Genomic DNA, 17,473 nt, shown 5'->3' on the forward strand with positions numbered 1-17,473 from the left:
TTTATCATCATCTTTTGATCCTTTTAAGATAAAGATGACTACCTTGATTTTAACCTCATTTTATTGGATCTATTTATTGAATTTTTTAACCTCTGCATGCACCTTGATTTTTATGGATTATTTATTGGTGAAGTGAAACATGACATGTTTGAATCCTTCTTGCTTTTAAATAAAACCACTTGGAGCACCCCTTGCTGAGCATGTGTGTTCTCAGTTGCCCACTCATCCTTGGGTAAGTTATTGGCAGTTACATGTTCACAAGTTTCTTAGAAGTGTCACAAAGATTGTGGGGCCGACCATCACAGGCCATTAAGACTTAATCTGAATGTGATGGTCAGCGTACTATGAAACAGCATGGATTTAGACTAGGTATTATAAAAGAGGAAATGAAAGAAAAGTGAAACTGTGGCTGCAAAGTGGAGGAGCAGGAGTAAAGCAAGCATAAAAACAATGCTGAAGCAATCAAAGCTGAAAGGTAAACAATAAATCTGGGAAGAGACACAGCCTTACTCCTATACATCCATTCATTTTCCAACCCGCTATATCCTAACTACAGGGTCATGGGGGTGTGCTGGAGCCAATCCCAGCCAACACAGGGCGCAAGGCAGGAAACAAACCAGCCCACCACAGGCCTTACTCTTAATATTCTAGAATATTAGATGCTGGATAACACCAATGCCTATAAACAGGTGTGATGAGTGTTGATGAGCTGTTATCTAGAAAAACACTTTATTGTATTTCCGAGGACTTTGTTGCCTTTGTCCATAAAATGAAAACATCCTAGTCATCATTTTTTTTCCTATTCTCCAACATTCAACATACTCACCATTTTGTCCTGCAAAGCTCCTGTTGAAACCATTTCTGTCAATTGAATCACAGGCATCTTTGTCAGTGCCATGAAAAAGATGCATCTCATTTAACGCAGCCTCCCCATTCTTATCTTTAAGTTGTCTTCTTTTTATATCAAAAGCTTGCCATAAAAATACATTTTGGATTCGCTCAATCTGTTTCATGTAATCAAAAAAGAAAACACACATTTTATTGATTGCAGAGTGGGATAAACATGGCCATTTTGTCTACATATTGATGAACAACTTACACTGATGATAGTTTTATTAGCAGCAGTCTGCCTGAAGATGTCTGAAACTCGTTGGAATTCAAGAGATGAAGGATCAAGTAAGACTCTCTGAACTGAAGTACTATCTGTCATTGTCCATGAAGGAGGAATTCTTGAAGCTATAAAAGTAGCATACAAAAATATTTATTATTTATTTAAATATTAGATTGGACAACTTCCCTTATATCATGTAGATCAGTTTAAATGCCTAGGGGTAAATATCACAAGTAAGCATAAAGCTCTTTATCAACAAAATGTTGCCGCCTGTATGGAAAAAATTAAGCAAGACTTACATAGATGGTCAACCCTTCATCTCATTCTAGCTGGAAGAATTAACATTGTTAAGATGAATATCCTTCCTAAGCTTCTCTTATTATTTCAAAACATTCCAATATACATTGTAAAAAGGCACTATATAGGCGTATGACCCAACACAGACTGGACACTGAGGCACACTTAAAATAAATAAACTATTTATTTTCTTCTCCTCTGGGCACACGTCTTCCCCTTATCCCACAGGCAGTACACAGTCCCAAGCACAGCACACAAAAAGCAAAACACTCCTCTCTTTCTTCCACCACCAATCCTCCTAGGCAACCTTGGCCTCCTCCTCCCCATTCTGGCTCCTGGAGTGGTGGATGCTGGCCCCTTTTTATAGTTCACCTGGAAGTGCTCCAGTTGCTTGATCGCCGAGTTCCGGCTGCACTTCTGGGTGTGGCAAATACGCTGCCCATACAGGCTCAGGAGTCCCAGTTACAACACCCCCTGGCGGTGCCTGCGGGACCTAACAGGGCTGCACCCAATTCCAATTCCCATGGAGCCCTGCAGAAAACGTAGGCTCCAACCCAGGGGGGCAGCCATCTAGCATCCAGGGGGAGGTATTGCACCATCCAGGGCTGCTCCCCCTGAATATAGAATGCAGGGGAGTCCCGGCCAGGCATAGACCCAGGCCGCCTGCCACAACATTAGTAAATAATTTTTTAAGAAATTTGATTCAACCATAACCTCATTTATTTGGAATTCAAAACATCCACATATCCAAAGGGCAACCCTACAAAGACCTAAAACAGAAGGTGGCATGGCTCTACCTAAGTTTCAATTTTGTTACTGGGCAGCGAATATACAAGCTATAAATATCTGGACATGGACACAAATACATGAATACACACAGGCTTGGTCTGCAATAGAAATACAATCCTACAATGCTTCTTTATATTCCTTGCTTTGCACCCCAATAAATACAAGTTATCGCCAATGTACTAACAACCCAATTGTGCTTCATTGACTCAGAATATAGAACCAATATAGGAAGCATTTTAAGACAGAGAAGCTTTTATCTGTGGCACCTCTGCACGAGAACCACCTCTTTCAACCCTCTCAAACAAAGCAGTTCTTAATGTCTGGAAAACATTCGGGATTAAATCACTTAGAGATCTGTATATAGACAACGTCTTTGCATCCTACAATTACAATCCAAATTTAACTTTCCAGCAACACATTTCTTTCACTACTTTCAAATTAGAAACTTTGTTAAACAGAACCTGCCCAATTTTCCTCACCTCCCACCTTCCTCTATGCTAGAAAAAATACTGATCAGTCCTAAGGACTCAGACAGTATTTCTGTAATATATAAAACCATTTTACATTCCATTCCTTTTAAAGATCCAAGAATACGATGGGAAAAGGATCTCTCACTCAACATCTCAGAAAAGGAGTGGAAGGTAGCAATGCACAGAATTCACTTGAGCTCCATATGCACAAAGCATAGAATTATTCAACTTAAAATTATATATCGAGCGCATCTGTCTTGTTTTTAAATTGTCTAAAATTTTTCCAGGGCAAGATCCAACCTGCGAATGCTGCAATCAGGTTCCAGCCTCATTGGGTAACATGTTTTGGGCCTGCACCAAATTAACATCATTGTGGACCAAAATCTTTGAATGCCCATCAAACAGCCTTGGTGCCACAATCCCTCCTAACCCATTAACAGCTGTGTTTGGTGGACTTCCAGATGGGCTTAAAGTGGAGAAGGACAAACAATCTGTGATTTCCTTTACTAAACTATTGACATGTAGACTTATTTTGCTCAACTGGAAGAATCCTAACTCTCCTATTCTAAGTCAGTGGGTAAGTAATGTTATATACTAGTTGAAACTGGAAAAAATCTAAGTCTCTTTTAGAGGATTGTTAAAAAATGTTTTTAAAACCTGACAGGATCTAATCAATAACATTTTAGAATAAGCATTTAAATTGAGGAAGCAGATTCTCTCCCCTGTTTACTCCATTTGTCTTTATTCATTTATTAATTTATCTATTTACTTATTTTACTAGCTTAAAGTTTTACTCTGCTGGCCTAGCTCTCTTTTTCAGGGGTAGGGATTGATTTGTTTAAAACCTATTTTTGTAAAACTTGAGTTATTTGTGTGGAATTTTATTTGATTTTAATAAAAACAAACATTTATATGATAAAGATTGTTCATGTCCAGAATTAATTTTGCTTTGTTTCTACCTTCATACAGTCATCTATTAATTAAACCTGTTTAATCTGGTCTAAATCTGAACCAAAGCTTAATCCATTTATATTATGCACAAAGAATGAAACAAAGGTGGTCATGGTGCCATCTCCACAAAGGGCACATTCATACCCAAACCTGCACTTACTCAAATGAGAGTCATTCAGAGTAGCCTGTCCACCTAATGCACATGAAATATAGGAGCCATTCTTAGTACGCTGATGTTCAAGCTATATACAGTCACTGGCCACTTAATTAGGTGCACCTTGCTAGTACTGGGTTGGACCCCCTTTTGCCTTCAAAACTAACGCAGTTCTTTGTGGCATAGATTCAACAAGGTGCTGGGAACATTTCTCAGGGATTTCAATCCATATTGACGTGGTAACATCACACAGCTGTTTCAGATTTGTCAGCTGCACATCCATTATTCAAATCACCTGTTGCACCACATCCAAAAGGAGGTCTACTGGATTGAGATCTGGTGACTGTGGATGCTATTTGAGTATATTGAAATCATGTTCAAGAATCCAGTTTGAGATGATTTTTCACATGGCGTGTTATCCTGCTGGAAGTAGCCATCAGAAGATGGGCACACTGTGGTCATAAAGGCATGGGCATGGTCAGCAACAATACTCAGATAAGTCTGTGGCATTTAAACAATGCTCAATTGGTATTAAGGGGCCCAAAGTGTTTCATGAAAATATCCCTCACACCTTTACACAACCAGCAGCATGAACTATTGATACATGCTTTCATGTTGTTGGCACCAACCCTAACATCTGAAAGTCACAGCAAAAACTAAGTCTCATCAAACCAGGCAACGTTTTTCGAATCTTCTATTGTCTAAGTTTTTTGAGCCTGTGCAAATTGTATCCTCAGTTGCCTGTTCTTAGCTGACAGCAGTGGCACCCGGTGTGGTTTCCTGCTGCTGTAGCCCATCTGCTTCAAGGTTTGACGTGTTGTGCATTCAGAGATGCTCTTCTGCATACTTCAGTTGTAACGAGTACTTATTTGAGTTACTGTTGCCTTTCAATTTAGCTCAAACCAGTTTGGCTTGCTCCTCTGGCCTCTAGCATCAATAAGGAATTTTCTCCTAGAGAACTACTGCTCACTGGATGTTTTCCCTTTTTCTCACCACTCTCTATAAACCCTAGAGATGGCTGAGTGTGAAAATCCTAGTTTCTGAATTACTCAGACCTGCCTGTCTGGCACCATTAACTGTGTCACATTCGAAGTCACTTTAATGACCTTTCTTCCCCATTCTGGTGCTCTGTTTGAACTTTAGTAGGTCATTTTGACAATGTCTACATGCCTAAATGCATTGAGTTGCTGCCATGTGATTGGCTGATTAGATATTTGCATTAATAAGCAGTTGAACAGGTGTACCTAGTAAAGTCACCGGTGAGAGTATGCTCTATATGCCTGTTGCTTAGTTTTGTAACTAAGAATATATAGTTAAGTAAGTACAAGTTTTATTTATTGATAGTTTGTAATAGTATTTCATTTTCAAACTCATATATAAGTAATAATTTTCATTTTGTCATCATGCTATAATTTTGCTACAGCCAGTAGGACAGATTCAGTTTGTTAGTGAATAGCAAGATATTAGGGCTCACACTTTTCTGATGTTAGTCTCATTACCAGTTGTTAGCCCTTGTTCTCTCTGTCCTCTTCATCCACTACACTCTACTATTAAAATTGAATCTGTTGTAAATAAGAAATTCAGAAACACTAGGCTAATATATAGCTGCTCAGATAATACTCATATTTTGTCACTGCCACCAGCAATGATGTGAGGAGTTTCTATAAAATTACTTTCTAAATACAACCATTTGAAAACATAGTAAAGTCAAATGACCTTCTTTATTCTGTGAAAATTTAGACAAATTACAGGATTATGTAAAGCTTTATATTTTGTTTGTACTTTAATAAGAGAACTTACCCAAATCTTCTTTTGTTATCCTTATCACTATGTGTTCATGTGATGAATTTTCAATAGTGGCTACCATTTTTATTTTATTAACCTGGAAGTTTCTCCCAGAGTCATCCATGACTGTAACCATTTGACTTTGATCCTTTTCCAGGGCATAATTTGCCTCTGAGTTGAAAGGTATTGCTTTTCCATTTTCATTAAAGCACCATTGCACAGCACTTTTCAGCAACTTTTGTTTTAATAAATGTTTTAGGAGGTCCTGAACCTTGTTGACCATGAGCATCACATCCTCTCGTAATCCTTTGAACCATAATCTGATTTGGATGCAGTGTTCAAATGCCACCTGGACACTGTGAAGTGCTGAGTCTTCAAAGATAATGTCTATGTCCTTTTTTTTAAGGTGACACAACAAATCATCTTCTAGGCTTTGTTCATGGTAAGTTTGGTTGAAGGTGGATTCCAGCTTTTGTTTAGTATTTTGTACATCACTAGCATTCCATCCCATCACATCAAAAAGAGCAGGAGTTATGTCCATTTCTGGAAAGTCTAATATCTGCTTCAGGCTATTAGGTGACTCTGCAAAACAGAACACACAATGAGATAGTGTACAACAGTTCTGTCTCCAACATTTGTATTTGTAGTACCCATGTGAGGTGTTTGAAATGTTACTATGAAAATAGTTTATTATATTTACTCACAAAAATCAAACTGTAATGTCAATATTAATCTGTTTATGCAAACAAAACATAATTAAAAGGGGTTATGGAATATGAATACAATTACCAGAGTTCTAGCTAGATTCTGGCAAGCTCTATTGCATCTGTCACAATAGGTTTGACATTCTTAAATTGGCCTAATTCATTTTTGGCCTGGATAAATTTCCTCACCCCTTGCTGGGTCCACTTATGCATCTACTGACTCAGGGCCAACAAGAATCAACGATCAGTGTAATGCACATGTTTATAAAGACATGAGAGGGAAAGTGCAAACTCCACATTGAAAATAGAAAACCAGATAAAAAAATCTGCACATAAAAGCGCACTTGCTTCATTATACCACATCCTTACTTGAAAACTAACAGTGTCAGATCGGGAGGAGTGTGAGCATGTTTGAGAGAATATACTGTAACTGAATAAAAAAATGCTAACTTTTACAAGTACCATAACTTTATACAGGCTGTTAAGATGAACTTATATGCAATTTTCTTTTTGTTTGTTTTTTATTAAGTTTTAAATGAATAAAAGCACACTTGTTTCATTGAGTTGTTATAGACCCAACTGAAATGTATGTTTTTATTATATAATAGTAACAGTAATAGCAGCCCACCATTCAAAGCACTAAATAGAGGGAGGACCTTAGCTTGAACCAGTTACATCTTGAATATGAAGCAGCAGTTCTTACCACTGAACCAGCAAATCAGATATCTGTGTAACTGCTGCATTTCCACTATGAAAGATGCAAAGCACATATGCATGCAGACATTTTTACTTTATATCGATTGATATTTCGGTTTCTGTTTTCACATATTGACAACAACATGTAAATTAAACAATTATTCAAAAATAAAATTGAATAAAAAGCACATTTGTTTTGCTATACCCATTTCTGTAGTGTTTATTTGATATTTGGACTTCACACATTATACTCTTCACGTCAATATTTTGTCATTATTAGTATAACATGAAAAAAAATTCTGCTTTAGTTATGTGTTCAACATTTCTTGCCTTGCCAGAAATGTCATCCTACATTTACACAGATTGTTGTAGACACAGAACACACATTAAATGTATATATTTCAAGTCTTCTTCTTCTTCTTTCAGCTGCTCCCGTTAGGGGTTGCCACAGTGGATCATCTTGTTGTCCACATATTGATTTGGCAAAATTTTACACCGGATGCCCACCCTGATGTAACCCTCTCCATTTATACGGGCTTGGGACTGGCACGAAGAAACACACTGGTTTGTGCATCCCCTGTGGCTGGGTTTAAATGTATATATTTCAAATAACAATATATTATTTTGCTATATAATTACAGACACCTTACTTCCAGATAAACAGATTTCAGCAGTATTTTGTGTCTGACTTCAACTGCCTTTGTGCAGGATGGGATGGTAGGTTGCCTGCCTGTGGCCGATTGACACATTTGCAAAACACAAAAAAGTGCTTTTTGTGTGCAATTAATGCAGTAATGAGGAGATGATAGTAAAACTAAGGTGGCCTAGTATTACGATTATTTTAACAGGCTTCAGAGATTCTAGTGTTAAGTGCCTGTTTAACTGGTGTCACATTACATGAGGTGTAGTCAGAGGAAATGATGATATCAGTTGCTGAACCTGTCACCTGAGGATGTCAGATTACAAGACCAGAAATTGTAGGAGATGGCAAGGTTGAAAAACCAAACCTTTGACAGTGAATGTGAAAGAATTCTATCAATTTCTATCCTAATTTGACTTAAGTTTAAGACAGAATTGACCTATCTGATGTAAAGATTGCTTACTGTGTTGTTCTTTTTCTTTTTTTTTGTGACGTCAGACCATGACGATTGAAGGGAAAATAAAGAATCTGTACTTTCTTTAACCTCACCTTATTTTTTGAAGTTTAAATAAACAATAAAACTGGGATAACAGAATTGTTTCAGACATAACAGAAAACTCTCAATCCTATTATCTCTAAAAAATATATCACATTGTTACAAAAAGTGTTGCAATAAACCAATTAAGATGTTTTAATTTTACTTTTTGAGGAACTGTAAAGATGTTGGTTTTCATAAAACTTCGGTGTCATCTTGAAGAAATCAAAAACTCTTTTCTCAAAAAGAACAATTCTGATTAAGGAGACATTGTAGGTTTTTTGCACTGCAGCAGAAATTCCTTCCAGCATTGCTTTAGCCACAGCATTAGGTTGTAATCCACCTGCTCCTAAAAAATAAATAAATAAATAAAGATTTTAATGAAATGCAAATCAATATTTAAGTAATAAAATGTGATTATGTAATCTTCTATCTATCTATCTATCTATCTATCTATCTATCTATCTATCTATCTATCTATCTATCTATCTATCTATCTTTTATTACTGTTTCATGTAAAATTTGTTGTTTATTCCAGGTAATGGAAAAGAAAAAATCAGTTAAAATTATATATAAGGTATGAGAACTTTGCTGTACACCCCAAAGTCAGACAACAGTAATTTCTGATTAATTTATATGGTTTGTGACAATAAATCCAGGAAAGCAAATGCTTGTATTTACCTGTACAAATAGCAGGGAATGAGACTGATCGGAAGAACTGTTTTTCACAAATTTCTATAACTTCCTGTACTCTGTGTTTAATCTGGTTGAGATCGTTATTTCCACAAATATGAATGATTTTTTTACACCGCAGTTTTCCGGCTCTAGTTATTACCAATCCAGAATGGCTAGATGCTTGAAGAAAAAAATAATATTGCAAGTTAAATAGAGTTAATAGAGATTATACAAATATATCAATATAATATGATTATAACTTTAGAAGCTAACTCCTATTTTTTAGCTTAATTAGAGTATGTTGCAAATAAGGCAACTAACCATTCTGAAGTTCAGTTTCCACATCTGTTCCAGCAGCAGACAATATAGCTTGGGATACTCCTATAAAATAAACCAAAATTGTGAAATTAACATGATGGCAGCGAAATGACAATAACCCTGGTATCATTAAACATGTGTCCTGGTTAAAAATATACTTTGTCTAAGAAGGTTCTTTTTAATTGATTTTAAAATAAGCAATAAGTAAAGAATTATAACATTGCATTATAATGCAATATTTTAATGTGAAAAGATTTTGATATTAGTTAAGGCTGCAAAGTTAAGCACTTGTTTTTAATATTCATCATTCAATCCTTTCAGAAAAAAAGTTTTATTTACTCATGTGCGTCTTTGTTTGATTTTAGTCCATATCTCAAATCATTTTAGACCTCAATTTTAATATTTCAAGCAATATTATCCGCTCATTGTTGCTCCATGAATTTTTAATGGTCAGCCCTGGGAATAATGATGACATTATTTAAAAAAAAAACCTTTTCATTAGATTCAAATTCCACCTTTCTCTAGAGACCGATGAGCCTAAGATTAGTTCATTTGTTACATTCATTGTAAATGATTCTCTTTGATAAGGTCATGTTCTGTCAGCACTGCAAACACTTGGCCGTACATCTTGTCTTAATGCATCTAAACTTATATATAAAGTCCGAGTAGATTACAGGTCTATTTCAAAACTTTCTTTCCATTTCAAAAAAAGTTAGAAAATATAGTAAAAATAACTGCAGCAGCTTCTTTATTTCATAAGCAAATTCAAAGAGAAATGTATATCATATTTCACAGCTGACTACACCATACAAAGAACATTTATTAAAGTCATATGTGGTTGTGTAAGTCTTTTTATAATTACACCTGATCCTTCTATCTTCCTGGAACACCATCATCCATTTCTGACACAGTGCTTCATTGTTTTTTCCCTCAATTTAGTCTTCTTATAAGGACACAAGTTCCAAGGCTTCACTGTTGGAACTATTTTGATTATTTTCTACTGTCTTCTTCTTGGTCAGGTAATTTGACAACAGAGTGTTCAATTCTAATGCTGAGGTGATGACAAGCAGCTCTATAACAATACCAGCCTCAATACATGGAGTATGGACACAGAAAACTCTCAAAGCCACACCAAACAGAACATTGTGTCTGAGAAAGGTGCTGGTTGAGAATGCTGGAAAAGGAGCAGTTTGATTATCTAAAACTAAAATTAGAACTTGCTGCTAGTTCATAATGGTAAACTGAAATGCAGCATAAGTATTTCACAGAATTTGCTTGGCCAATCTGTGAACCAAGGATTTAAATTGTGAAATAAATGGAATGTATGTATTATCTACTATCAGATCAAGAACACAGCTAGCCACCAAAATATAACTAGGAAATAAGATGCAATAATATTTCATCAAATCATAAAGAATTCTTAACAGCTCACCATAAATAAAATATAACAAAATGTGTCTTATATGCATCTGATTATGTTCAACATGCTTTTTGCATACTTTTGACCAACTATGAAAGTGAAGGGATTTGTTCACATAAACTGTAGTATCCCCAGACTTTTTTTCTCACATCAAAAACTAAGTTTGGCTAAAATGGATGCACAGTGTAAAATTTTCTTTGAACCTCTTTACATCATAAAAACTTACTACTGTAACACAGAGTCATTAAGTGTCTCGAGAAGATACAGTACATTCATAACCGAGCTGCCACTGATAAGAAAGTGAAAATTAGACATCAGGGGCCTCATGTATAAATGGTGCGTACGCACAGAAATGTTGCGTAAGAACGTTTCCATGTTCAAATCACGATGTATAAAACCTAAACTTGGCGTAAAGCCACGCACATTTCCACGGTACCTCATACCCTGGTGTACGCAAGTTCTCCGCTCAGATTTGTAGACTGGCGGAACCCAGCATCAAAGCAGTGCTACTGTTTCTGTGTGGTTTCCCTTTCTTTTTCAGATTCACATCCCTGACGTGGCTTTATTAATACACTGAAATTAATTGCATATTGTTTATTAGTTTAAGGCATCTGATTGTAATTAACCTGTAACAATGTAATGGTCCACAGAATGGTCAAACTATTCTAAATACAATAGCTGCTTTAGCGTTGTTACTCTCACTGCACCTTCTTCTTCTTCTTCTTTCAGCTGCTCCCATTAGGGGTTGCCACAGCGGATCATCTTTTTCCATAATACTCTCACTGCACCACTCGGACTATTTACAGTATATCACTGTATCTGAGTGTGAATCACAGCAGCAGCTGATCAGAAAGAGAATTATTGGTATACAGCATCAAGCACATGCTACCTCAGTCATTTTCTATTTGAACTGCTCTCATCCAACCAACGCTTCAGAGCCTTTCCTGTTCGGATCTCGCGGTTCATAAACAGTTTCGTTCCAAGAACTATAAACGCACTCCATCAGTCCATCAAGTGCTCATTGTAGAACTGTTTCTACTTATAAGTACAATTACCTCACTGTAAATGTGCGATACAGTTATAATATTGCACAACCTGAACCACTTTATAAATTGTGTATTTACATATGATGACAATATTATTTTTAAGATGAAATGCAGCAAAATATGTTTATTATATTATTCAGATAAAACTTTAACTTCATTTAAATAATCTATATTGTTAATAAATAAACATGTGAGGACACGGTGTCGCAGTGCTATAGCGAGCCGCTGGTACTCCGTTCACGAATTGTTCCTGCCTCGCGCTGTATTCTTACTGGGACTGGCGCAACACTGGAAGTATAGATGGATAGAATAATTAAACATGTACTACGAAGATATTTCAAAGTTTTGACCTTCTTCTTTTTACCTTACAGATGACTTTAAGATCTATCACAGAGCTGATTGTGTGGCGATTGGGTATTTGGAGGAAGAAAAGGAAGGACAGGAATTGGAGGTTAGTATGTTTGAAAAAGACAGTACTGCTGCAATAAAGCATTTCATCGCAGGTCACGCATGGCGCAGCAAGCATCTTCCATCGAGACATGAACAATCACTGCACCACCGTGTTCCCATGTTTAATAACATGCTTTAACTCCTATCATCAATGATATCACATATACTTCTCAGTATTTTAATTATTCAGAGAGTTATAATTTCACGAATGTAATGGATTCTGTCTCCTGACAGACGAAGAGAAAGCTGGTTTAAGTAGCACGTAGTTATTCACCACATAGAGCACATAGTAGATCAAATATAAAACAAAGCATTTAATTTGCTACTATAGTTAACGATGGGATTTGAGAAACTAGTAAATTAAACGATTTTAAGATGAAGCTTATGATGTTCTACTTTAATGCCAAAATAAACTACGTGATTAAAGTGGAAATTTCAAGATTAAAGTTGACATTTCGTGCTTTTTTCACACTGTATGCCTTTTTTTTCTCTGTACCCTAATAAGTTTTCATATGACACTCAGACAGTGGGCTACGACTCGCCTTTTCACTGCGAATTTGATATCTGACAACTTCTTTTTTATTTCGGGCACTGTGTGATTTTGTTAACTTGAGCTTTCCAGTTTCTCCGACACTCTATGTCATTCGATCAACTTCCTTTTGTTGTTTATACCACTGTTTAAACCAACAAATAGTACGTTTTTCCTACCACCACTTGGTATTCGCTGAAATTCTTATATTTTCCCTTGTGCTTTTGCCATTGTCTTTTAACAGAACGCTGAGCTTAAGGGCTATTTATATTGATTTGCATATTCAAAGAGGTGTAATTCTGGGAGGAGATAGGGCGGGAACAGCAGGCGCGTGCATGAGCGTTACTTTTCACGCTGATCGTGATTATGTAGCGGAAGAACGCGGAAGTGGGTGAACGCACAGATTTTATGCTTACATCATGTTATAGTGCGAATTCTATGCACGGCATTATGCATGAGGCCCCAGGTTTGTGATTTACACAGTAGTCTCCTAACAAAGGCTGAATCAGTTTTTTACATCTGTACATTTGATGATCGAATAATTAAGGTGAAGGTTAAAGGCATGGTTTTTAAGACAGTCATAAGTTCAATAATGATGTACAGAGCTGAGACATGCGCAATAAAAGGAGAGCAGGAGAAGAAGTTACATAGATGGGCCAGAAATGAGAATGTTGAGATGGATGTGTGGAGTTACAAAAAAGGACAGAATAAGAAATGAGACAATCAGAGATACAACAAAAGTGCGAGAGATATCTGGGAAAGTGCAGAAAGTAGGTTGAAGTTGTATGGACATGCGATGAGGACAGACAATGAATATGTGTGCAAAAAAGTGATGGGAATGGATGTAAAGGGGAAGAAAAAAGTATGGAGGCAAAACTGGATGTGGATGGATAACATCAAAGAAGATACGAAGGAAAAATGCTTGACTAGCAGGGATGTGCAAGACCAAGCTGTTTGGAGAAGGGTTATCAAGCATATCGACCCCACTTAGAAGTGGGAACAGATGAAGAGGAAGAAGAAGACATTGACTTATATGTGTTTCCATGATTTTGCCCCAGTGTATCTGGAACAGTTTCTCCATATTGTGTTGCCCATTCATAGTCTAAAATATAACACATTTCCACAGGACCAAACTGCATTCACTGGGGGAACTTTTGTTTAGTTCTTGATCCAATCTTTCAAAATGCTTCCAGATGGATTCTAAATTTTTCTGACTCAGGCTTCTTTCAAATCATAAGTTCTGAAAATGAATATGGATAGAATGGTAGTGCAGGGGTTAGCACTGTGACCTCTTGGATCTACCATTCACAGTTCAAATCCCATGATTCTTCATTGTCTTCTTTTCAAATTTTCCACTTGTCTTTGCAGGCATCATATTTTCTCACCCATATCCCTAAATATGTTTGTTAGATTAACCAGTCTGCAGTGGGCTGGTGCCCTGCCTGGGTTTGTTACTGCCTTGTGCCCTGTGTTGCCTGGGACTGGCTCCAGCAGACCCCCATGACCCTGTGTTAGAATATAGCGGGTTGGAAAATGACTGACTGACTAGGTTAACTAGTGATTTTGAATTGACGCTGTGTCTGGGTGAGGTTCCCTATAATAGACTTAAACCCCATCCAGTGTTAATTCCTGTCTTTTCTCTGATACTATCGGGATAGACTCTGGTCCTCTTAACCTCAAATTGCAATTAGCTGGTTTTTGAATGTAATTTCAACAATGATGTATGTCTTTTTTATTGTTGGTTTAATAATTTAAGCAGTTTGGGATATCTGTATGGAAAGAACAATATACAGTTTAACACATATTGTCTCAGAATCACTGAATTGTTGATACAACTGAGGCAATGACTGATAAAGCATTTCTAGTATGTTGTGGTCACAATGGTTTTCATATAATCAAAGCATTACTTTTAGGACACTGGGCAATACATGAAGGATTTCCTACCTGCATGTGTACTCTGAAAATCTGTTGAATTGACAATGATATCTGTAGATTCATCCAGTATATTTCCATGCACAATCTGCAGTCTGACATTGCCTGCCATCACAGTGACCTCATTTGTGAAACTTGTCAAGGAATGAAACATATGTGCTACAATTATAAAAAAAAATATTTATTTTACTTAAATACATATAATTTACTTAAAAATATCTTTAAAGCTTGCCTGAAAGTGATTCAGCACAATCTTTTTTACTGAGTACCTCATAATGAGAACACCATTCAGACATGGACATATGCTCCATAATTTACCTTTACATTCTTAAACTTGAATCAGATGCCAATAAACTCACGTTAAGATGTATTTGTCTGCTTGTTCTTTACTTTTTGTGTTTTGACAATCACAGGTTGTGTCTTTGCACACCTGACACAAAGCTGTTCTTTGATTTTTCTTGAAGAACCTGGACCCTTTATGTTAACCACTTTCTGTTTTCTTTTTTTACAAAGTCAGTGTAAGTTCTTAAAATGGCTGCATTTAAGATGTATGTGAGCTTTGATGCATAAGCCTATTCTTAAGTTTAAGCTACAACAGGAAGGCAAAGACTCCATTACTGAATATATATATATATATATATATATATATATATATATATATATATATATATATATATATATATATATATATATATATACACACACAAAGTCCCACATCCTTTAAAAGCACTTAATGAACTTTAAGCTTTGGGAAAGCCGATAATTGACAAAGATCACAACTTCATGTTCTCCAAAGTAAGGTTCATTAGTTTAAGGTAAAATCCTAATAGAAAACTCTCAGAGCTAATCTGATGTGATTAACAATTAGTTATACACATTTATTAAGTTGCTATTTTATCATCTACTGTTAGGACTGACTATATCATTAAGATTCCTTTGCTCTACCTTAAATTTTTGAATCCATAAACTGCCTGATAAGGTCTATTTTCTTGCCTTAAATGTCATGATTTTCTGTAGGGTAAAAGCAACTACTAAATAAAGAATCAACAAAAAATGGTAATATAAAGAATATTTTATTTTGTAATGCTGTGACTGTTGTTTTTCAGTACATTAATGTTGTATGTAACACTATGATAACTGCTTTGCACCTTCTAAAATCTTTTTATTTATAACTTAGTAAATATCATTTAGTGAACTCACCAAGGAAATTTCAAGGTTATTCATAAAAGTATATTATGTACTTTCATTATTTCATCCAAGTAAAAAACAAAAAGTAAAATTAAAACAAAAACAGTAACTTACATTTATTTGACGAAACATGCATCTTTAAATTCTTAAAATCAAACTTTGTGCTTGCTTCTTGAATTACCTAAATAAAATGCAAAAGATATATATAATTTTCACATGTTATATATTACAAAATCCAATATACTTTACTTACCTCTGTCACACACGTGAAATAAAAAAAAAATCATATCTTTAAAAAGCCGAACATTTGAAATCCAACTATTTGTTAAAAGGTATGCTAGATGTCAGTTTAACATGATTAAAAATTACAAGACCTGACTACTTTAAAAGATGCCTTGCTAGAGATATCAAGTGCATCATTAGAAGTATTAATGCCAAGTTTCCAGGAATTGCACAAGATGTTTCAATGTGAGTAAATTGCAATGCTTAGCAATGGCAGAAAAATCTGGTAAGTTTCCTGGTGTGTGGCATCTGGGGCACAGTGGGTATGCTCTTTTTCTCTGTCTCTGTTTTTTGAGACAGAGATAGAGGAACACCCATCATCCTTGGTAGGCGAGAGAGATATTTTATGTACCAGTAGGAGTTTTTGACTCCAGATGGGGATGAAAATCATCATGCAAGACCTCTAGGTGTCGTCTTGTCTGAGTTCATAGATATAAAAGTTAATGTAACATATAACGCCTATAGCAGGTGTAGCAGTAGGGGGCGCTATCGCACTCTTGAACCCTCAGGTACCATGCCAAACACCAGGTAAAAGTGGAATAATAATTATTTTTATTATAATAATGTGCACTAAGCACCCTCCACTCCACACTATTCATAAATAACCAATAACAAATACAATACCCAATCCTCCCAGGTCAGGGAGTATAAAGGACTGTGGGAGCTCCCAGACGCGTTGCCCTCCTACCACCCAGCTCAGCTCGCCGTCTGGGAGCTCCCACAGTCCTTTATACTCCCTGACCCGGAGGTGTTCCTGCCCAACAGTCCACAAGTCCTTATTCCTTCCAGGTCAGGGTAAATAGTCCTTATCTTCACCCCGGAAGCACGTTGTTTCTTCCTGTCCCGGGATTATGACGCACTTCCGGGTTATAGGGCATAAATGAGTCCATTGGCCTCCCGACAGCGACTCCCAGTGGTCCCCAAAGTATCCAGCAGGGCTGTGCATAAAAACTACATAGTCCATGAGGCCCTGCTGGAATTCGGGGCCAGTCCATGCTGTCGGGAGAGCTCCTCCTGGCGGCCTGGGGGTGAGGGCCGGAATATGAAGCCGGCCGTCCATCACACAGGGCTTTGGGGACATTTCATTATGGTCTACATAATACAAATTTGTAAAGGGAAGAATAGGGACCCTACCATGACAAAACAACAATACTTTGGAAATGAAAGGATACACTTTCTTGAACATGTAGAAAAGCATGGAAAATCAGAAACCAAAAAGTGAAATGTTAATTAGACATCCAAGTTGAATCATTGTTTACAGATAGTAAGGTGATGGAGCTAAAAGCACTAATTAAATGTCAATTAAACTAGGGAGTCTTCAGAAGAATTTTTGCTTGGATTTGCTCCTTTATTAAGGAAAGTGAGTGTATATGGTATTAACCCTGACAGCAAATGGCAGTGGCATGATTGGGTAGGTATGCAGTGTACTTGGCAGATGAAAGTAGGTGCAGCTACCTGAGAAGAAACATGGAAGACTAGAGGGTGGCCAATGAAGGGTACA

General features: G+C 36.5%; 1 protein-coding gene across 1 annotated transcript in view; it reads right to left on the reverse strand.

Annotated features, from left to right (window-relative positions):
- LOC120523857 (protein mono-ADP-ribosyltransferase PARP14-like) overlaps positions 1-17,473 on the reverse strand; it is a 48,812-nt gene that overhangs the window by 5,261 nt on the left and 26,078 nt on the right. The window contains exons 7-14 of the mRNA XM_039745522.1: positions 15,805-15,871; positions 14,515-14,661; positions 9,129-9,188; positions 8,814-8,987; positions 8,299-8,481; positions 5,573-6,139; positions 1,100-1,236; positions 827-1,004 (exon numbers count right to left, since the gene is read on the reverse strand). Coding sequence (XP_039601456.1) covers positions 827-1,004; positions 1,100-1,236; positions 5,573-6,139; positions 8,299-8,481; positions 8,814-8,987; positions 9,129-9,188; positions 14,515-14,661; positions 15,805-15,871 — 1,513 coding nt within the window. The remainder of the gene's footprint in view (positions 1-826; positions 1,005-1,099; positions 1,237-5,572; positions 6,140-8,298; positions 8,482-8,813; positions 8,988-9,128; positions 9,189-14,514; positions 14,662-15,804; positions 15,872-17,473) is intronic.

Source organism: Polypterus senegalus, chromosome 1 (assembly GCF_016835505.1).
Source record: "Polypterus senegalus isolate Bchr_013 chromosome 1, ASM1683550v1, whole genome shotgun sequence".
In the NCBI taxonomy this organism is placed as follows: domain Eukaryota; kingdom Metazoa; phylum Chordata; class Cladistia; order Polypteriformes; family Polypteridae; genus Polypterus; species Polypterus senegalus.